This window comes from Rhinolophus sinicus, chromosome 1 (assembly GCF_057876585.1).
Source record: "Rhinolophus sinicus isolate RSI-liver-muscle chromosome 1, RSI-T2T, whole genome shotgun sequence".
NCBI lineage: Eukaryota > Metazoa > Chordata > Mammalia > Chiroptera > Rhinolophidae > Rhinolophus > Rhinolophus sinicus.
This window is the reverse complement of record NC_142501.1, coordinates 143400325-143423913: the sequence shown is the minus strand read 5'-3', so window position 1 is coordinate 143423913 and position 23589 is coordinate 143400325. Positions and strand designations below refer to the sequence as shown.

The following is a 23589-nucleotide window of genomic DNA, read 5'->3' as shown; positions in this document are numbered from 1 at the left end:
ATATATATGTAGCATATACATATGTATATATATAATATATATATATCTTATTTTTTCCACTAAATTCCCGCAGAATAGGAATGTCCTATGGATTCTTCCCCAAATGTACCTCAATTTGTAGGTCAGTGAGAAGGGAGGAAGGTAACATTGAGTACCTGAATTTTGTCAGGCATTGTGCTAGGTGTTTTAAAATGCATTATTTCACTTAATTCTAAAAGCAACTCTACAAAGTGGATATTAATTTTTATTTGTTTTCAAAGAAGTGGAGAGAGACTTATATAACCTGCCCTAAGCCATACTTTCCTTAATGATTGAATTAGGTTATTTTTTTTAAATCATTTTTTTGGTCTTTTTTGCCAGTTTTAATTGAGATATAATTGATATAAAACATTATATTAGTTTCAGGTGTACAACATAATGATTTGATATTTGCATAGTATATTGCAAAATGATCACAGTAAGTCTAGTTAACATCTGTCACCATACATAGTTATACATTTTTTTCTTATAAGATCTTTTAATGTTTACTCTCTTAGCAACTTTCAAATATGAAATACAGTATTATTAACTATAGTTGTCATGTTGTACATTACATCCCTGTGACTTACTTATTTTATAATGAAGTTTTTACCTTTTAACCCCCTTCAAACATTTCTCCCACACCTACCTATAGCAATCACCAATTCGTTCTCAATATCCATTGTTTGAAAAAATAATTTTTCAATTCTAAGGCACGTTTCTTCTCTGCTTTACCATACCAACGCTCTATCAGATACTTAGTTGAATGAATGTATAAATAAACCAATGAATTCAGAAATTGTGAGTATTCTGATTTATAAAAAGCAATATTTTAAGTCCAGTTTTCTTATTCATTTTTCTGTTAAAGATGGGAATATTTTTTTCCTAGAGTATAGAGCAATGGAATAAATAGAGTAGATCTTATAGATAAGAGACAAATACAGCAGTGGTTTCAACCTAACCACTCATGAACACTAATTTTTTTGTTAACTTTTCCACTGTTAAGTAACCTGATAATGTGTATATTAAGTCATTAACTGGCCCCTCAAAGTCAAAAATTGTTACATGATTTCTAAATAATAAGACATTTTTCTCTTTCCTTGGTTTCTAAGCACTGACTAAATATTACTATTAGAGAGACAACATTTTCAGAGGGAGAAAGATCATTTTTCTTAGAGCAGAATCTAAGGTACTACTTTGATTTTAAATGGACCTACAGATAGAATTACTGAACTAGGATGGAAACATTAAGTAGCTGTATATTTAGTGTTGACCTTGAGGTGGAAAGCCAATGCATGAGAGGGCATGTCATCACACCCTCATAACATCACACCCTTATGAATGACCTTGCTGTTGGACAGGACAGGCTGTGGGCATCTCCTCTTCCCCACTTGGACCTCCCTGCAAAAAATGACATTGTTTTCCTTCTTTTCAAGTAAACATTGCAAATTGAGTAGGAGAGAGGGCTACCTCTTCTCAGCATACAGCTTGCTGCATTTAATTTTTCTGAGAAATTCTAAAGATCATCTGGTCTCAGTTACAGGTTTAGAAAACAGAATTAATGAGTAATTTGTGGGGAGAAATCAAGTAGGGTTCTTTTATGAAAATGAAGGAATAAAGTGTTCACGGAGAAATAGTTCAATAATTTAATAGTATGCCAGAGACACTTAAGTTAGATTTCTTAATAATGAATTACGTTTAATAGTTACATTTTTCAAAAAAAAAGTTTCAATTCATGTTAAGAAGGTTTGAAGGTTGAAAATTTTGCTCTATAATTGCTCACATGTTGCAACTCCGTCATGGCCTTTGTTAGGGAAATGTGCAGGGAACCCCCACAATCTTTTTCACATTGAAAAATTTTAAACGGTTTGTGGTCTGTGTTGTGAGAAAACTGAACTCTGGGTCATTGTGGCTTTGGGATCCATACTTTGAATGGAAAGTATGGTTCCTTTAAACAAAGCCAAGAATCCTCTGAAGTTAGCTGAAATGGAAAAGAAGAAACGGAAAGACTCATTACATTTGAATGACAGGTTCCTAATTAGGTTGCTGTTCATTGCCAAGCAAAAGTCAAGTCCAACAATCTAACCCCTGGTGAGCTAACCAACCACAGCCTTTATTGGGGTGCTTTTAATCTTAGGTTATATAGACTAGAGTGTATTGAACACCATGCAAGGATTGTCACACAGCTCTGGCTACAGCGTCTCTCCTCTGACACCTGCTGGTATTCTTGCCTGAGGGCCCTTTTCTTTCACTCTGCCTTCTAATTAGTGTCTTGGTGGGATATTGACTGGTGGGGGTGGTGGCTGGGCTGAACAGGGTGGTGGTAAGTGTCCTAGCAAAGCTAGAATGAGGATAAAATAAGAAGAGGCTGATGGTTTTACCATTGAAAGAGGCATTTTGGGGATCCAAAGCAGACGGGGTCTGAAATCCCGAAAGTCTAGTTGGTTAAAATGTCATGGCTGGAAATATGGAAGTAATTCTTCTAAGCACGTAAATGTGTGTTTTAATTTATTTATTCAAGCTATTTATTAATTGACTACTGTGTGAAAGGCACTTGATGGAGACAAGGTCTTCGTCCTCATGTAACTTATTCTAATGAGGGAGACAGACAACAAACAGATAAACAGTGAATATAAGAAAAAGTGGTTTCTGGTGGAGAAGAAAAAAAAGCCACGAGAGGGAGAAGAAAGAAATCTTTCTCTTGCAGAAGAGGGCGTAATGTGGCTTAGAGGTTGCCAAAGGAAAAGGTTTTGCTTTATTTTATTTGTTTTATGTCAGCTTGAGATAAGTGCTATGAAGCAAATTAAGAGGTAAGAAATCTATGGGTGACTATGGATTTGAGGTGGTGTGGGAGGTGTATAGAGGAGATGGAAAAGGCCTTTGTGAGAAGATGTCTTTCAAACAGAGACCTCCTGGAAGTGAATTCTTAGCCTTGTGGATTTGGGGCTAGAACATTCCAGCCTAGGGAAAGGACTAGTTGTTCAAAGATAACTTGTAATTAGCATTTCCCCAGTGGCTAATGATGTTGAACATCGTTTCCTATACTTATTTTCCATCTGTATATCCTCTTAGATAAAATGTCTTTTCACATCTTTTGCCCATTTTCTAACTGTTTTTATTTTTTATTTTTATTGTAGAGTGTATATAATTTTTGTCAGATAAGTGATTTGCAAATATTTTCTTCTAATCTGGAGTTTGTCTTTTCATCTTCTCAACAGGGTCTTTTCACAAAGCAAAAATTTAACTTTGATGTTCAATTTCTCAATGTTTCCTGTTATACATTAAGATTATTTAAAAGCTCTGCCTATCCCTAGATTCTAAAGATTGCCTATGATTTTTTTCTAAAAAAGTTTTATGTTTTACATTTAGGTCTGTGATTTATTTTGAGTCAATTTTCTTAGAAGGTATAAGACAGAACGAGGTTCTTTTTCTTGGCTTATGCATATCCAAATGGCCCAGTACCATTTATTTTCCCTCCATTGAATTACTTTGGCACCTTTGACAAAAATCAGTTGAACATATTTGCTTGGACCTATTTCTGGGTTCTTTATTCTGTTACACTGATCTGTATGTCTATCACTCTACCAATACCATAGGTAGGTATGGGGTAAATCTCAAAGTCAGGTAGACAGGTAGTCTCCATTTTAACTTCTTTTTCGAAATTATTTTATATAGTCTTTTGCCTTTCTATATAAAATGTAGAGTAATCTTCTCTAAATCTACAACAAATATTACTGGGATTTTGGTAGAAATTTCATTAAACTTATATATCAATTTTGGGGAGAACTGCCATCTTTACTATGTTGAGTCTTATACCCATGAACTCATTAAGTCTATTTATTTAGAATAGCTTTTTTTTTTTAAATCAATGTTTTGTATTTTTCAGCATACAGGTCCTATATGTGTTTTATTAGATTTATACATTAAATATTTCAGTTTTTTGAATGATAGTAAATGGTAATGTAATTTAATTACCTGTGTTCACATGTTCATTGATAGCATATAGAAACACAACTGATTTTCATATGTTTATCTTGTTTCCTGCAACCTTGATGAATTTACTTATTTTAGGAGTTTGTTAGATTCCTTGATGAAGATAATTATATTATCTGCAAATAGGGTCAGTTTTATTTATTTTTTTATGAGCTGTTTATCTTTTATTTCCTTTTATTGCCCTGGCTAGAACTTCCAGCATTACGTTGAATAGAAATGGTGAGGATAGACACCCTAGCCTTGTTCCCAATCTATAATGCTAACTGTAGGGTTTTTTGTTTTGTTTTGTTTTTAATTAAAGTTATTGGGGTGACAATTGTTAGTAAAGTTAAATAGGTTTCAGGTGTACAATTCTGTATTACATCATCTATATATCACATTGTGTGTTCACCACCCAGAGTGAGTTCTCCTCTCATCACCATATATTTGATCCCTTTTACCGTTTTCTACCACCCCCCTCTCCCCGACCCTCTGGTAACCACTAAACTATTGTCTGTGTCTATGAGTTTTTGTTTCTTCATTTGTTTGTCTTGTTCCTTTGCTGTTTTCAGTTTTATAATTAGAAATCATATGGTTCTCGACTTTTTCTGTCTGACTTATTTTGCATAGTATTATAACCTCAAGATCCATCCATGTTGTCACAAATGGCACTATTTCATCTCTTATGGCAGAATAATATTCCATTGTGTATATATATTACAACTTCTTTATCTCTCTTTATTCATCAAGGAGGTATCCCTCCAGTTCTATTTCTCTGGGAGTTTTTTGTTTGTTTGTTTTTTGTTCTTTTTTTTTTTACCATGAATGGGTTGAATTTTGTCAGAGCTTTTCCTTCATCAATTTGATATGATTATGTGATTTTTTTTCTTTAACTTAATATAGTGGATTACATTGATGGGTTTTTAAATATTTAACCAGCCCTATATTCCTGAATAAACTCCACTTGGTCATGGTGTATAATTAGTATTGTTGAGTTCTATTTGCTAATATTTTATGTATTGCTAATATTTTAATGTATTGTTGTGTTCTATTTGCTAGTATTCTGTTAAAGACTTTTACATCCACATTCATGTGGGATATTGGTTTGTAGTTTTCTTTTTAAGTGCTGTCTTTGTCTGGTTTTATATCAGGGTAATACTAGCCTCATAAAATTAATTGAGAAGTGTTCTTTCCTCTTTTATTTTCTGGAAGAGAATGTGTACAAATGGTATTAATTCTTCTTAAATCTTTGGTAGAATTTTCTAGTGAAACCATCTGGGACTGGAGATTTCTATTTTAGGGGTTTAAAATTACAAATTTAACTTTCTCAATAGTTATAAGACTATTCAAATATGAAATATAAGACTATTTCATATTGGATGAATTGTGTAGTGTTTTTTGATGAAATAGTCTATTTCATCTAAGTTGTTCAAATTTATATATGTAGAGTTGTTCTAGTATTCCCTTATTATTCTTTTTATATATTTATGTTCTGTATTGATTTCTTCTGTTTCATTCCTGATATTGGTCTTTTTTCTGTTCTCTTTTTTTTTCAGTATTGCTAGAGGTTTGTCAATTTATTGATTTTTTCAAAGAAACAATTTATTTCAATAATTTTCTGTATTGTTTTTTATTTACAATTTAATTGATTTCTGCTCTTTGTTATTTTCTTCATTCTGCTTGTTTTGAGTTTATTTTGCTCATCTTTTTCTAGGTTATTGAGATGAGAGCTCAGATTATTGGTGTGAAATTTTTCCTTTTTTTCCTAAATACTAAATGTATGCATTTAGTGCTACAAAATTTTCTCTGGCACTGTTTTAGCTATATCCCATAGGTTTTATAGGTTGTATATTCATTTTGATTATTTTCAATCTATTTTATGATCTCTCTTGACCCTTTGACTGGTGTATTATTTAGAAATGTGTTGTTTAATCTTCAAGTGTTTGAAGATTTTTCATGTTACATTTTTAATTGATTTTTGAGTTTGTTTCCAGTGTGGTTGTAAAATACACTCCATATGATTTCAGTTATTTTAAATTTATTTTTTTATGGCCTAGGATATGGTCTATCTTGATATATGTTCCACAGGTACTTGAAAAGAATGTGTATAATGCTATTGTTGGGTGGAGTGTTCTATAAGTGTTGATTATATCTTGTTGGTTGATGGTATTGTTGAGTTCTTATGTATTCTTGTTGATTTGGTCTAGTATTTCTGTCAAATGTTGGGAGAAGGGTGATGAACCCTCTAATTAAAATTGTGAAGTTGTCTACTTTTTCTTGTCAGTTCTATCAAGTTTTACTTCTCATATGTTTCAGCTCTGGTATTTGGTACTAGTACCATGAACACTGTTGAGCATCTCATAGCCCTTGGGTGTGGATAAGCAAACTAAATGACAAGTATGGTGATTCTGGGTGAATTAGAATTTTTTTTTTTATTATTCTCGTCCTCCTAAACCCTACCCTTTGACAACCATCAGTTTGTTCTCTATACCTATGGGTCTGTTTCTGTTTTGTTTTCTTGTACTTGACAAAACTGATAGCAAGACTACATATCTTCTAGAAATGAGAGGATACTTTCTCTTTCTTGTCTTGTTGCGTGACTTGTTGAATAGGAATGGTGATGGTGTCCTTGTCTTATTTATGATTTTAAAGGGACTATTTCTAATGTTTCCTCATTTACAATGATATTTACTGTAGGCTTTTGGTAGATATATTTGTCAGGTTAAGGAGGTTTCTCTTCTTTTCCCAATTTACTAAGAATTGTTTTGTTTTGTTTTGTTTTTAAATCATGAACGGGTGTTGAAATCTGTGAAATGTCTTTCCCAAAACTGTTAAGAAGATCATATGGTTGTTCTTTTTTCATCTGTTAATTTGACAAATTGCAATGATAGATACTCAAATATTGAATCATTCTAGCATACTTGGTATAAGCTCAGCTTTGTCATGGTTTGCTATTTTCTCCTAGGCTTTTTCATATCTTGCTGTTTTCTTTCTTCAGGATTGATTTTGGGGAGAATTAGCAGTCATACACCTTCAGTAATTTGAAAGGAACTGAACTGACGTAAAAAGCAATACTCTTGGCAAGTAGTTTTGAAACTGCAGTGTTAGTGTTGCTTATGCTCTCTGAACCTTGGTCTCCTTATGTGAAAATTGGGTTACAATAATGCCTGCCACGTATGGTGGTAAATCAATGAGATAAAAATAAGTCAATTGCCTAACATAGTGCCTTCAGAACACTAAAATTATTTGAACTAGCCAATCCTAAGCCTGCATCGCCTGCTTACCCTGCCTCACCCATTCCTTCTCCTGAAAACCACAATGAAGACTCGCCTATGTTTTTCCCTTGCTTCTTCTGCCTCCTGACCAGCCCTGGTGCTTCCCCATGTGGCCCTGTGTGTTCACCTGCCATGCCTCCTGTTTCTAGTGATCTGTGAGTATAAAATCTTCTTCCTTTGATACAGTCATTTCCATGTGTGCCATGTCTTACCATACCTGAGTAAAACAGATCCTGGGTATGTTTCAAAACCATATTGATGACATTTGTCAAGGCTTGTGTGCTTCCAGTCCAGAAGGCTGAATGTAAGTGAGTGCTGGCTGTTTGGGGCCTTCCTTACTATGCTGTTCCGTATGATGGATGGCATTCCACACATGTACTTGTTATCCCTTCATTTTGGGTTTTTATTCTGAATTCCTGTCTCCTTTACTAACAGGGTAATTTTGACTGCAAACATTTAGAAGGAAATCTGAAGATGCTTTTTTTTTTTTTACTCTGAGACCTGAAAAATGGTTCCAAGATTTTTGGATTTTTATAGACAGAGAAATTAAACAACAACATAAAGTTCTCCCTGATTTTTATTAGTCAAGTGAGGTCCTCTAGTTTTGTCACACAGCATACTCACAGAAGCTTCTTTGTCTTATAACATTGGACATACTTCAAATCAATTAATTTAGCTTCATGAGAAACTACCTCTTCCCCATTATAAGTAAAAGTAGTGTCGTTGTTATGCAAATGCAACTTCAGAATAAGTTCTCTCCCTACCCTGTAAACAGATAATGACCCTATAAACCCTTAGATAAATATTGTACATTCTTCTCTCCTTGGAGTGGTATCCCCATTAACACGTCACACTGTTTTATATTTCTAAGGTGCCAAGGGAGATGGTCCAAAATACCTTAACAAAATATATAAGAGTTAGGATGGTAAATAATAAATTCATATTCCACCTGCACCAAAATCCAACCAAAAACTAGTGAAGACTAAAACAAGACTGTAATCATTTTAACAAATCAAGTTTTCTCAATTTCTGTCTTTGAAACTTCACACATATGTGTGTATAGATACAATGGTGTCACCCATGGTGAATAGAATCTAGAATCACAATACAATAATAGGTTATGCTGATTTTGAAATGACCTTTCTTCATGGAGTGGAATGAGAGGAGTAAAGCAAACAGATGAGTTTGCTTCTAAGAGTCTTTATAAAACAGTCAATATCTTAGAATTTCTTGACACAGAACTAATCCTTAACTTTCCAAGTCTTGAATTCAAGGCAAAACACACAGATGTAATCCAGCCTAGAATAGAGTTTCCCGGTTGAACAACTGCTGGCCTTTGGAATGGGTCATGGAAGTCACCTACAGGAATTCAAAGTATATCCTTCGGAGTCAGAAAAATATGTATAGAGGGGATGTAAGTTTAGTTCTTAAGTAATCTAATTGTTAGTGATTAAAAATCCTCATATCGAGTTAATCTGTTTTATGCATTAGGAATTCATATGAAAAAGTCTCTCTTACCCGTGTGCATTATTGTTTGCTAGGCGAAAATTATGAATAAGTTTGTGTTGATTATGGTATTATCATTAATGAGCTAGTAGAAAGTAGGAATAAAAAATGCTTATCTGTTCTGAGATGAAGTTCAATTACCCCTGATTATTTTATATACTGTTTAAACAGTTTATATGTTATGTTCTGATCCATTTTTAAAGAGGTTTCATGGGCCAATTGCAGTGCTGAATGAAGGTATATTGAAAGAAGAAATGATGAACTAGAGAATTCCTTGGAAAGAGATGAAACTTTGATTATATATCAGTTGGAGATTATTCATTTACTATGAACATTATAAAGCTTGCGTGCAATTATTTATGCTGGTATTAAACAGTGTTTTATCCCGGATTTTTATTTAGTTTTCTTAAAACATGGTTACGATTTCTGCATTGTTAAAGACATTCTAGTACATTTATGATCTGGAACGAATCACACAGATTTTCTACTAGGTATAGATTGATACAGAAGGATCGTGCATTTTTAAAAACATTAATTTTATTGGGGTGACAATCATTAGTAAAATCGCATAGGTTTCAAGTGTACAATTCTATAATACATAATCTATATGTCAATTGTGTGCTCACCACCCAGAGTCAGTTCTCTTTCCATCACCATATATTTGACCCCCTTTATCCCATCTACCATCCCCCACCCCCCTTACCCGCTGGTAACCTCTAAACTGTTGTCTGTGTCTATGAGTTTCTTTGTTTATTTGTTTGTCTTATTCCTTTGTTGCTGTCAGTTTTATATCCCACATATTAGTGAAGTCATATGGTTTCCAACTTTTCTGTCTGATTTATTTTGCTCAGCATAATAATCTCAAGATCTATGTTGTCGCAAATGGCACCATTTCATCTTATGGCAGAGTAAATTCCATTGTGTATATATTCCACATCTTTATCCAATCATCTATCGAAGGACATCTTGGTTGTTTCCATGTCTTGGCCACCGTAAGTAAAGCTGCAGTGAACATTGGAGTAATACATCTTTACGGTTAAATGTTTTCAGATTTTTTGGTTAGATGCCCAGGAGAGGAATTGCTGGGTCATATGGTAATTCTATTCTTAATTTTTTGAGGACCCTCCACACTGCCTTCCATAGCAGCAGATCATACATTTTTCAAGATATTTTTTTGTCTTTGAATACCAAACCAAAACTATATAATTTACAACAAGATTATTATGCTAATTAAAAGTCTATAACAGACAATACATTTGTTCATGCTTTTAAAATGTCAGCTTTTCCCCCAGCAGAACCATACAAATTAAATTGATATGTTGCTTTATTGTTGTTGAGCAAATTAATGAAAATCACTTTTCTATGGTATAAAATAGTACTGATGAGACTTGAGGGGTCGACACCAGTGACTTGCTCAGGGTACAGGCTGCATTAGGGTTCATGTCTTTTTCCTTCTACCCTGCCTCCTCCTTGAAATGAACTCCAATGTGATGTTTCAGTTTAACATTTTTGAAGTGACTTTATCCTTTTTTACAATGTATTTGATAGTTACAGGAACATTCTTCAACAAATGTGACAGTAGATACAAAAACTCATGTGATAGTAGATACAGAAACAATCTCCTCCTTTCAGTTGTTGAACCAAGAGAGGCTGTTTCTGTTGATGTGGGGTTTTTTTAGGGTGCTTGAGCAGCTTCTGTGCTGCTTTGTTTTCTAGTCTTACTGTAGTATAGTGGCTTTTCCACCAAAACTTCATGACTTTGAACAAGGTATTTAATTTCCCATAGTCACAGGTTTCTTCTTTGTAAAAGAGAAGTACACTAGATGATTTCAAAGGAAACTTTGATTCTAATTATCTTACTCTATGATTTCTCTGTGTTGTGTTCTGAAAATAAACTCTAGAACATGACTACATAGGGCAGTGGTTTTATGTCCGTTTTGTTCACTGCTGTATCCCCAACGCTAAGAACAGGGCCTGGTGCGTTGTAGACACTCAGATTTGTTGAATAAATGAACAAAAACACAACATAAGAACCTTCAATAAGAAGAAATGGATGGATTATATTCACATAATTTGGTAATATTTAAAAGTTAAAGTTTATCTGCACATTTTGAAAGGATTATAGTTTTCAAGTGCATTTAAAGACTGGCTGTTTATACATATATTTATTCAGCTGTGCAGTAACAGTAAGTCTGATTCTAACCCTCCCCTGGTAAAAATCCCTTAGTGGCTCTCCTTTGCCCTTTGGGTAAAGACTGAAACTTCTAACTTGTTTTAGAAAGCCTTCCTGGATCTGCTCCCTGCTTATTTTTTCGGCCTTCATCCACTCCCTCTTTTCCCTCCTTTCTTCCTGCTCCCTCCTTCTCATGCTCACACTTTTGGTTGTAGCTACATTAAACTTCTTTCAGGTCCTCGATGCCCTGCTCTCCCACCTTTTGCTCTTTCCTTCTCACCACCTCCACCTTTATCTTTGCTTCCAAAGATAGCATCCTTTATTTCCTATATCAGCTCATCGTGCATTATCTTATCATTACTAGTTCAGTGTCTGTTCTCTCCAATCAGACTTAGGAAGCTTGCCGAGAGAGTCTGTCTCTGACTTGTTCACCCTTACACACTGTTGCACCTACATTGCCTGGCGCAGGCCATGGCCCATGGACTGTGGTGCACTGTCACCCTCAGGCCCAGGATGCTGACATTCCGGGGAAGCCACGATGCTTCTGTCTTTTGTGCTCTGTGACCAGTTCCACTCCCAATTTATGAAAATAAACTCTAGTTAATGATACATAATTTGAGTGAGTGACAAATGTTATAAATAAGATAAGGTAAGATAAAATAGGGCAAGTAGGATTTGGAATAGGAGGGCGTACCACTTTAGCTCAAGTGGTCAAGGAGGGAAGCCTTGAGCTGTACCAGAACAGAAATGGCATTTGGTAGGTGCTCAATAAATATTTGTTGAATGAACGAGATCTAATCAGTGAACATCTGGAGGAAGAGGATGCTAGCAAAGCGAGTAGCAAATATGAAGGCCCTGAGTTGGAAACACACCTGAACCCATCTCGGGGGCTGTAATCAGGCCATCATGATTGAGGTCTGATATATGAAACTGAGAAGATGAGAGATGCAGTTGTAGATACAGGAATGCACCAAAGTATTTTTGCCTGTTGGCCAAAATTAAAAAGTTAGATTTTACTGTAATGGTAAAATCTAAAATGGTAAAAAGCACAGAAGGGTTTTGAGCAGAGGAATAATATAATCTGGTAGCTTTAGAATTAAAGCTACCTAATCCTATCGTTGGTTCTTGCTTGTGCTATGCAGTAGCCTCTCCCCCAGTCCTCAGATCCATTCTCTACAATGAGACCAGAGCGATCTTTTAATAATGCAAACCTGATCAGCTCTGTCTGTTGCTGAACACCCTTTAGTTGCCCTGGGAAAAAAGTCTACAACCCCTAATGTGGGGATTACTAGACCAGGCCTTGGATGATTTGAAATGAGCTGAGGGCAGTGTCAAAGTAGATCTTTACATTCCATTTATGCTTGTTTTCATTTCCTTGCAAAGGTCTCGAGTTCTCTTCTCAGGACCCCTAACCATGATGCAACTCTTACTCCATTCTTCAACTGGCTAATTCCTACTTGTTTTCCAGGGCTCACTGTCACATCCTCAGCTACCCTCTGACCTCCACCCGCACACCCTGACCAGGTTAGGTGTTATGCTCTCCCACCATTCTCTGCTTTCGTCACCTCTGCAGGAGCATGCTCAGTTCTAGCTTCCCTGCTAGATTACTCGCTCCATGAGAGCAAGGCACTGGCGGTTGCTCACAGCAGTGGTTGCAGCACCTCATGGAGTGCCCAGCCCACAGGAAGTGCTCATATTCTGAAAGAATGAACAAACCTAGAGGCTATTATGCTAAGTGAAATAAGTCAGACAGAGGACAAATACCATATGATTTCACTTGTATGTGAAATCTAAAAACCAAACAAACAATACAAAACAGAAACAGACTCTTAGATATAGAGAACAAACTGATGGTTACAAGAGGGAAGAGGGTTGGGGATGGGGACAAAAAAGTGAAGGGAAATAAGAGGTACAAATTTCCAGTTATAAAATTAATAGGTCACAGGGATGTAATGTACAGCACAGGGAATATAGTCAATAATATCGTAATAACTTTGTACAGTGACAGGTGGTTACTAGACTTACCATGGTGATCACTTCATTAGGTATATTAATGTTGGATAACTATGTTGTACACCTGAAACTAATCTAACATTGTATATTAACTATATTTTAATGAAAAACTGATTTCCAGTGTCAAGGGTCTATTTTAATATCCTTCTGTGTTTAGCTGCTTTTTCTTCTATTGAGATGAAGGTTAACGGGTAATTTTATTAAAGATGAGGTAATTGTTTAAAAAAGTAGTCAAGAGGGAAGATGACTATTGAAACCTCTGTGAATAATTCAATTAACCAACCTGCCTTCAGAGCTCATTAAACTCACCACTGATGGAAGCCATTATTCCCTGATGTGAAAAACTATGACTCAGATTGCTCTCTGTTTAAAATTAATTGAAAATGTTTGCCCGTTTTTTTTATCATTGTGTTTCTGTTAGAATACTGTGACTGTTATTGCAAACCCTGTGAGTAAGCTTAACTTCCCGTGCGTGCCTTGAAGAAACCATTTCTCTGAGTTTAGTCACAAGATAATGGTGTGCATTCACATTTCACCCTTAGTCTCTTAATTGCATGCCTTCCACTTGATTGAAATAGCACCATTATTCAACATGCAGCCATCTTTTAAAAATTAATGCTGTTTTCTTTATATTTTATTTGGTGGTGAATATTTCCTGTTAGTTTCTAGTAGACTGCACTTGACATTTCATGCATGCCAAACCAAGGAATTTCTAAGATTTCATTCATAATGAGTAGTTCTGGTGACTAAAGAGCCAGGAGTTAACTGAAAGGACCATATCTTTATGTATAGAAGCCTCTTGAGACTTGAAAAAAGTTAATTCTAGCAGGTTATTGTTGTGTGTATATTCTTGGCCTCTAGTCTTCTTCAAACAGGACAATTTGTCATAACAGTTTAATTTCTAAGGATATGAGATAATTTATCAAAAAAGGAGATACATTTAGTATGTGTTTGACATGTAGTTACTGACAATATTGAAACATTACATTTCATAGTAACAAAATGGATCTCTTCATAGGACAAATATTCTACTCTATTATTTGTTTCAATTGATTCCTTGAAATATACAATATAAAAGTAGAATGTTTTGTTTTGTCTCAGTTTTATCATTGGTAAAATAGCTAGAGCCTATTTCTGCTTTTTTCTTTCCCAAGGATATAATGAACATCAAATAAGATCTAGATTGGCAATAATACCTCAGGGCAATTTAAACTAGTTTTTTGCCTTTTCAGTTATATAAATGATATATATGTAGAATGATTTAAAATCCAGCAATGTCTTCTTGGAGACAAATATTTAAAGAAGAGAGTTGAATAAAAGTGGCACTGTATAGCAAAGTGGCTGTCAATGGCTAATAGTGACGTACAAGGGACACAGTATGATCTTGTTTAAACCAGTATGCTGAGAGCAAGTTTTATCTATTTCATGAGTTAATGTGAATTTGTTTCACTCTTCACTCTATTACATTCTGTCTTACATGGGGCCCACATGTAAACTTAATCAGAAAATAGAGGCTATATTAAAGATTTGAAAAGAAAATCAACATGCAAATTTGAAAATAATTGACCTTCTACGTAATTGATGCTCTGTGATGAGTTGCATGGTGCAAGCGTGGCGTGGTGTGGTACAAAGGTCACTGGGCTTAGAAACCAGTCACTTGGGTATGAGCCCTGGTTTCGCCATTTAAAGACCTTTCCCTGAGGATTTTTAAAGTGGGGCAGTGATAATGGCTTAGCTTATGAGAATCATATGAGATATAAGAAGTTGTTTTGTAAATCCTGAAATACTTCTAAAATAGAATTTAGGGGTGGTATTTAAAAGTATTTTTTAGTGTTATATTTTATTTACCTTTCACAAACGTTCCTCATGAAACAAAGAAATAACCTGTTTTTGGGTGGTCCTGATTATTAAAAAGATGTTATCTAGCTATTCTTAAACTTAAAGGAAAAGACTAAGCGAGATGAAATAGGTTTACAGTAGAGCTCAAAGGGCTTAGATTACACGTAAATAGGATCTACTAGCACTTAGATTTGCTTGAAACTGTAGTGTTTTTCTCAGGCATAGATTTAAATTTTCTTGTTAGTGCCTTCAAAAATTAAAAATAGATTTTAATCGGTGTTGGGTTAGGTTAGCATCCTGCTGAAGATGTAAAGGTGATTAATATTAAACCTTTCATGTTCACTTCTACCGCAAAAGTTGTAATCCACTTTATAAACCAGTCTGAAAGTATTTATAGAATTTAACTCCTCTTAAAAGTAACAAATCTAGTTGTACTTTATTTAAAAATTTTTTTTAATTTTTCAATTACAGTTGACATTCAATATGATATTAATTCCAGGTCTACAGCATAGAGGTTAGACATTTATATAACTTATGAGGTGATCCCCCGATATGTCTAGTATCCACCTGGCACCACACATAGTTATTACAATATTATTGACTATATTCCCTATACTGTACTTTACATCCCCGTGACTATTATAACTGCCAGTTTGTACTTCTTAATCCCTTTACCTTTTCCACCCAGCCCCCCAATTCCCCTCCCATCTGGCAACCATCAGTTTGTTCTCTGTATCAATGAGTTTAACAAATCCTTTTTAAAAATGTCCTGCTAGTTTCAGTCTACAGAATTTCCGTGTAATTAAATTAATGACAGGAAGCTGGCATAGAAGTCATGGCTTAAAAGTCTACATTAAAAAAAATGACTATAGCTGTAAGTCTCTAAGTAATCTATAGTAAAGTTCCTTATTTTATTCCTAAAAATCAAAATTCTTTACATCAGCATGTCATATGTAAGGGCATTGCTTGAGTTAGAGTTTTCAGTGTTTCAGTAGTATCATGAATTCTGCATTATGTGTTGTTGACCTTTTCATATTAGAAATTGAAGCTACTGGCAATGGTTATCCATACATGCATGCAAGTAGGTGAAAAAGACTAATGTACTTCTCAAATAGGCTTCCTCCTATATCTTATGAAAAAATGCTGACCTTTGATTTGTGTGTGTGTGTGTGTGTGTGTGTGTGTGTGTGTGTAGTATTACTGCTCCTGCTGCTGCTGATACTGCTATGTTTATTGGGCATTTAATACGTATCAGGCATTGTTCTAGGTGCTTTAGATATATTAGCACTTTCGGTTCTCATATCAACCCACTGAATATGTACTATGACCATCCCCAATTCACAGAGGAAGAAGCATGTGCAGAAAGATTCAGTAACTCTCCTAGGGACAGAGGGCTGGGAAGTGGCAGAACCAGACCCCCGTGTTGTTTGGTTCTGTTAGACTACAATACTGCCTACCAGTAGTCTCCTACACTGGCCTCTGTGTGCTTGCTCCCTCGTCAGGGAAATAGAAAGTTTGTACAGTTGGCCAGGATAAAGAATAACATAAAATACTCTATCATGATTGTAGTGTGGATTTCAGTGAACTTTTCTTGATGTGTAAAATGCAACATCAGGAATTGTGAAACTTCAATAGTGTGAAATATGAATTGGATCAACTTTTCTGAGCATATTAGAGAAAGGCAAGGATCAATTCCCTCACTCAACTCAGATGCCAACATAGGAGTATGCGCGTAAACCACCACACAACAGTACAGAGCGACTGGGGGAAGGCGTGGGAGCAAGACACGGCAGAGCTGCTGGCGAGCGTGACTGTGACTTCGTCAGTGCTGGTTCTTCAGAGAAGCAGAGTTCATTCATGCACATTAACTTGGTAATTTAAAATGACTATGTGTGACGTGGGGGTCAGTAGAGTGTGTTTAGGAAACTGTTGTGGACAGGAAGTAGGTATTAGAAACTGTCACACATCCCTAGACAATCAGAATTGTTTATATCAAAACAAATTTCGAGGAAACATGGCCTAACTTGGCATCAGTGTTAGAGACCATGTATTTCTTCTAAAATGTTTTACGAGGAAAGAGCCAGAGAGGACAAGCCCCAAGTGACTTAAGTATGTGTGAACAAATCAGTGTTACATGAAAAAAAAATACTCAATATAGTTAAGTGAATTCATCTAATGTATTACAAACCCTTGAACATCATGAATTACATGACAGTATCATTCATAGCAATAGTCGTGGTAATAACAACCAGACGACCACTCACATTTACTGTGAATCAGGGAGTACTTTATGAGCATTATGTTATTTAACCCTTACAACCCCCTGTGAGGTGGTCGCTATTATTACCTCCATCTCACAGATGAGAAAACGGGAAAAGAAAGCCTTAGTGATGTATGTGCACAAGGTTACATAACTAGCAAGCATCATTCATTCATTCAGTCTTCACTGAGTGTACCTCCCATAGGCCTGGCACTATTCTAGGTAGTAGGAAATTACCAATGAGTAAAACAAAGTCCTGTTTTCGTAGAAGGCCCTTAGTGTCTATGAGGGCCACAGACAACACACGTATCCACATGGAAACACATAAGTCAGATGGTAACAAGGATTATTAGAACAGTAAAGCCCAGTAATGGGGTGCTAAGTTATGGTGCTGGAATGGGCTGTCCTCTCTCTTTAAATACAGGCTAGGAAGGAGTTGCTCTGTGACAAGGTGATGTTTCAGTAGACGCCTGGAGAGAGAGAGGGGGATTTGTAGGAAGAGCGTTTACTGGCAAAGGACGAGAAGACGCCGCTGTGCTTGGAGGGCCTGAGGAAGACCAAAGAGGCCACGGGCCTATTGGGGGTGAGGAGTGAAGGATCCAAGTTTGAACTTAGATTTATCTGACTCCAGAGCCCACATTTTTATCACCACACTAATCTGATGGGGCAACCACAGCATTACCTAAGCTCCTGGGATCTTGGAGACACTATTATTTTCATGGAAAAGAGGAGGGCAGTACAGTTCTATTCTAGAAGTTCTGCATACAGAGTTGAGAGTATGTGAGAAATCCCTATGGTTTGGGGTGAGGTGCTTTGGAAAATAAAAACTAGGGAACAATTGGGGACTATAAATTTGAGAAACTGGGAATATAACTCCCCTGCTCAAAAATGTTTAATGGTTCTCCACTGCCTTCAGAGCTTTGGAGAAATTAAGTAACTTTCCCAAAACCCCACAGGAAATAGACCTAGTTTTGAATGAGGAAAAAGACTGTTCATCTCCTTCGCAGATGAGCTGCTAAGCTATGTGACTCTTCTCAGAATGTGGCATCAGTCATACGTTCCTTGGCAGCCTGTCACCTACAGACTGAAGCCAAGAAGCCTTGACAAAGAATGCAGGACCCTCGGAGGGTAGCTCCCACCTTCTCTTTTGCCCTCAATTCTCCTGGCCGTCCCCTGGCAGCTTAACATGGAGCAGAGCAGTACTGCTTAGGGTCACAGACCTAGGATTTTGCAAATTCTGAAACGTCCTTCTTCCTCTTGGTTTGTGAAGAAGGTTTTCCGTCTTCTTTGAAGACTTTCTTTGCCATTCTCCTTCACTCGGGTTATAACTTCTTTCCTTGGCTGCTTTTGGAGTTTTTGTGTCTGTGTACTTGCTCCTATTTCCAGTAGAAATCGTTCTCTGAGACCTTGTCCCCCCAGCCAGGATTAGGGCCCCTCCTCTGTGCTGCCGCAGAAACATGTGTGAGCATGCCTCTTATCACACTTCTTTTTGATCATTTCTTTCCTTATAAATCTGCCTCTTCTTCCAGACTCTAAGTCATTGGAAACGAATGCCTTGTTTTTTGTCTGTATCCCAACCACTGAGAATAGGGCTTGACATGCAGTTTACCTGCTTATTTAAATTAAACTCAGAACATCAGATGTAGCGTTATGATGACAATTTTGATCAGATCAGAACAAGTGGAATATGTTGAGCAGTGATGTTAGGCACTCAGACAAAAGTATAATAGATGATAATAAAAACAACTACTGTTTAATGAAAGATTAGTATGTGCCAGACATTAAACTCAGTGCTGAAATACATCATTCCCTTATTCCAAATCAAATTCAAACTTGAAAGATATACCTTATTGGATATAACTTTCAAGCTAAATTAGTATCTTATTAGATATATCTTTTAAAACTGAACTTTAAAAATGCCTGCATTTTCAAAGTATTGCTAACTGGATACTAAGAGATGTTAGTGGAGCTTTAAGTGGAGGAAAAAGTCCTGGAAAGAGGACAAAAGTCAACTTTGTTTCTTTATATTCAGTTTTTAAAACGTTACTACAAATGTGTGTATTTGGCTACATGTAGAGGTCTTCCGGAAAGAACACTGTACTCATTGATAGTTCGGACACGACACGTTGGGTGAGACAGAGGGCTGTTGGAGAAGTGAGCCCAGATGAGACTGCATAATACAGTATTTCATGCTGTCATCAACAGTTAATTGTGAATGCTTCAGTAAGTGCCATCCTTCCAACCTAAGGCCCAAAGTGGGATACTTAAGACCCTGGTTACTTAGCCTAATTCTTGATTTTCCTTCAATAGAAAAATCTACTCATTAGGAATTCTGTTGAGTGATTATTTGAACAGTATTTCTTATTGCTAATTGTTTTGTGTTTCCCAGACAAGTGTATTATCTCAAATTGATATGCTTATAATCACTAATAAATCATTTTAGACATGTATTTAATTTTGACTTACGTAACATTTATGTGTTACTGAAGAAATGTTGAACTATACTCTAAAATACTTTTAAATGCAAAATCTGAAAAAAGTATCTATATGCTTTTCCCACACTTCTCAAAGCACAATATAGCTTTTATTCCTTTTCTGTGTGTGTGTTTTCGCTTGATTTTATTGTCTCCTTAATTTCTCAATATTTTGTGCTGATTAAAATGGATTAGATAGTCTTTATCGAATCCTAACGCTTAGAGTCTATCAGTAGGAAAGACTACATTAGTGCTCAAAAAAGATATTTAAGAAATGATTTTGCTTTCAACCCTTTCCATTATCCAGTAGAAATGTATTCTAACGCTCTGTATGATTTTATTGCAGTGACACCGCAGCCAAAGCCCTGTGGGAAGCCTTATTGAACAGCAAGCACAAAGAGGCAGTGATGGAAGTCCGGAGACATCTAGTGGAAGCAGCAAGCAGAGAAAACCTGCCAATCAAGATGAGTATGGGTAAGTGTATGCACTTCACCCAGGGTAGACAGCATCTGCAGGAGTTCTGAGGGGAGTTCATCTCAGCCTGCTCTAAGTGGTGAGCTAACCCAGCCAGTACGGCATCTAGGTCAGAGTACTGAAGTATTTGTAAACTGTTCAAAGGGTGAGTAGGGAAGAGTAGGGAAAACGACGTACGTACATGCTGCCCATGGGGCTCAATGACCCCTTAGACTCAATTTTGGGAATCTAGGAGGGTCCTTGTTTACAAAGAATAATTCTTGTAGTTTCTTTCGTTGATCTAGAAGTATTGAAATTGGTCTGGACCACCTTCCCTTCATTCTTTTCCATCCCTACTCCCCTCTCTCCTTTTTAAAAATCCTCCCTCCCTTCTTAATGTGGATGAAAACTCTTTTAGTGGTTTTGAATTAATGAATGAACTCCGGTGCTGACAAAACAATTGAGCAATTGGATGTGCTTTGGCCTGGCTCCTCACCTTTAGAGTGGTCTAACTGTCCAGTCACATAAATGTTATCCCTTTTTCACCAGGGTATTTATTACGTATCTCATTTTTCTCATTTCTCATTTTTGTTTTCCACATTCAGCTTTATCTTCAGTATTAGAAGAATCTGGCTGCAATGGAATTTAAGTTTTAAATACCTTTTTTTCTTTTGATTAAAAAGTCAGAGAACTAACATTTTGATTTTGGAAAAGGAATTTGATGTTTTACTTTTTTAAATTAAATAATTTTGTTAATATGGAAATACTTAAATATAGATATTGAATTTGGTTGTTAGGTAGAATTTATTTTTGAATATGGTTATTAGGTAGAATTTAAACTTGCAAAAGTTTATTTCTTTATTTTAAAAATGTTTCTCTCTTATAATCTGCTCTTAGATATCCAATAAATGCAGAGGGTGCCAAAAAAATGTATACACATTTTAAGAAAGGAAAGCTGTATTAAAATTTTAATATTCAATATATACCAATAACAAAAGATGAATACAAGCCACATTTGACTTCTGCAATTACAAGAGGTGCTCAAAGTGATTACCGTCAGCGTCCAGACACTTCTGATTACGGCAAACTACTGCTTATGCGTACATAACATCTCTTAAAATGTGTATACATTTTTTTGGCACCCCCAGTATTAGTACATTTTACTGGATGGGAAAATTTTTCTTTGCTGAGATTTCTAGCCCCCAAATCAAAATATCAAGTTGGAATAGAAGATCAAAATTTGGTAAGTAAGCGAATGTAGATGAACCTAGAAGGAAAAATGTTAACAGGGTCAATATGAAATAAAAATCATAAATCTTAGTGTGTTAGGTGACTATATATGAGGGCTCTAAGGAACAAAATGATGATAAAAGTGAAAATACCACTTCTTGAGTACTTATAATGTGCCAGGTCTTCTTCTAACTCTTTACACGTGTTATTTAATTCTGACAGTAATTCTGATAAGATAGGTACAATTACTAGCCCATTTTTCAGATAAAGAAAACTGGAATCAAGAAAAATTAAATTGCGCAAGGCCATACATCTGATAACGCATAGGACTGAAATTCAAACCCATGCATTCTGCTGTGAGAGAATATGTTCTTTATTTGTAAAATCATCCTCATTTTGTACAACCAATACCAGAAGTCCTACTATTGTTTCAGGGTAGAAATAAAGCTGCTACTTTGAGACCCCCCCCCCCCCCGGCATTTGACTATTAATTCTAGTTCGTTCCTTCCTTCCTTCCTTCCTTCCTTCCTTCCTTCCTTCCTTCCTTCCTTCCTTCCTTCCTTTTTTTTTTAATTTCCATAGTTCTAGGTGCACATTAAGAACAAGCGTGTTTACCTTGTAGAGTTCCTTATCCATGAGTATGTTGAAATAATAGTAGTTCATTTCATCATTTAAGAAAAGTAGGAATGTTCCTACCCATAAAAAAGAAAGAAAGAAAGAAAGAAAGAAAGAAAGAAAGAAAGAAAGAAAGAAAGAAAGAAAGAAAGAAAGAAAGAAAGAAAGAAAGAAAGAAAAGAAAAGTAGGAATGAACAAAGGGTCTTCGTGATAAGGTTAATTTATATTGTGCTTCAGCGATATAACCTTATGACGCTATCACAGGGCATAAATCAGTTTTTGTTGCTCATTGCAGGACTCTTGAAAGATCAACACACTTTTCTAAAGGGCTGCATCTTTTAAAAATAATCAGAGCCAGGAAAAACAAAAATGATGGGTAACCCCATAAGGATTTAAATTTAAATGTTTGAGTTTTCTGTTGACCAAAAATAGTTTAGGTAAAATGGTTTGCTTTATCCCCAAACTCCATACATGGTATGGGAGAGGGCGTGGAGAAGGTGGGGAAAAAGAAGAAGAAAAGAAACAGACAATTGTTAGCAAATTTTTGTTGTAAAAGGGCCAAAAAGATTGGCCCAAATCACAATCTATTCATGTACCAACTATAATTTAGTAAAAAATAACACAGTGTGGCTAGCTACCCATTTCTGTTTCATATCACTAGTCAGAATACTAGTCAGAATTTCTGGTGTGTCTCATTTCCATATACCAACAGATATATAACCATTAGCAGTAAGGAAAAGAGCTGGAATTCAAACATAATAAAACATTGGTATTTGAAAAGTGCTTATCATATAGCTCATCATAAAAAAGAAGTTATGCTCTGTTATAGTACATGCCTGGAATACTTTTTTCTAGCAGCATTTAAAATTATGAAATGTGTTTTGAGCTATGCACTGTTTTCCCAACCCCTGCTGTAAATTCTACTGAAGTGTACATTTTTCTGACTGTGATAGAGGCTTCTAATATTTTTGTGACATTCAACAGAGATTTTAATTCTAGATTGATGATCCTCGTGTGTTTAAATTCACTGAGAGGGATCTCATGATTGAAACCTCAGATCTTAAATATAAAGTTTCTCAGTAGAAGGCAATATTAAAACATTATGAGCACCTGGAGAAATAAACAGCATTCTGTTAAAGGAAAAAGTTTAATTGCTAAAACAATCCAAAGAACTTTTATTTATGTAGATTGTATCTATTGATATCTGTGAGATAGATAGATAGATTAGGTAGGTAGATTGAAAGAAAATATCACATTAGAAATTCAAGCAGGGACAAATTTTAAAGTATTCATTAAGTAATATAAAAATATTATAAGAAACTTACTGCATGTTAACATGAATAACATATTTTTGTAAAAAAACTTACTTTCTAAAATAAAATAAAGTAGTGAGAACAGTGGCACTGTTTTACATTTTCGCACATTTCTAAAGTTTGGTTTAATAGAAGACAGCTATATTCTCATATCTGCTTCATTCAGAATATAGTGATTATTATTTTGAATAAAGTATATAAAGAAAATCTGACCTTACAAAGATATGCAGTTTGAAAAGGAAGGAATATTTTAATAAATTTTGCGAAAGTTTCAGATACTCTTCTTTGATACAATACCAACTTTACAAGAGGTAATTTCTTATAGGTTAATTGCAATGTAGAATATGTAACCATATCATTGAATTTTCTGTTACATTAAAACTCATTGGTTTCTTTTGCACTTTGAATGGATCTTTTATACATACGTTATTTTATACCATTGTGCAT

At 35.4% G+C, this 23589-nt stretch overlaps 1 protein-coding gene across 2 annotated transcripts in view; it reads left to right on the top strand.

Moving 5' to 3' along the window:
* The window catches only part of SCFD2 (sec1 family domain containing 2), a 455173-nt gene that overhangs the window by 12138 nt on the left and 419446 nt on the right, over window positions 1-23589 (top strand). For both annotated transcript variants that reach the window (XM_019740184.3, XM_088790215.1), the window contains exon 3: window positions 19877-20004. In XM_019740184.3, the coding sequence (XP_019595743.3) occupies window positions 19877-20004 (128 nt within the window). The remainder of the gene's footprint in view (window positions 1-19876; window positions 20005-23589) is intronic.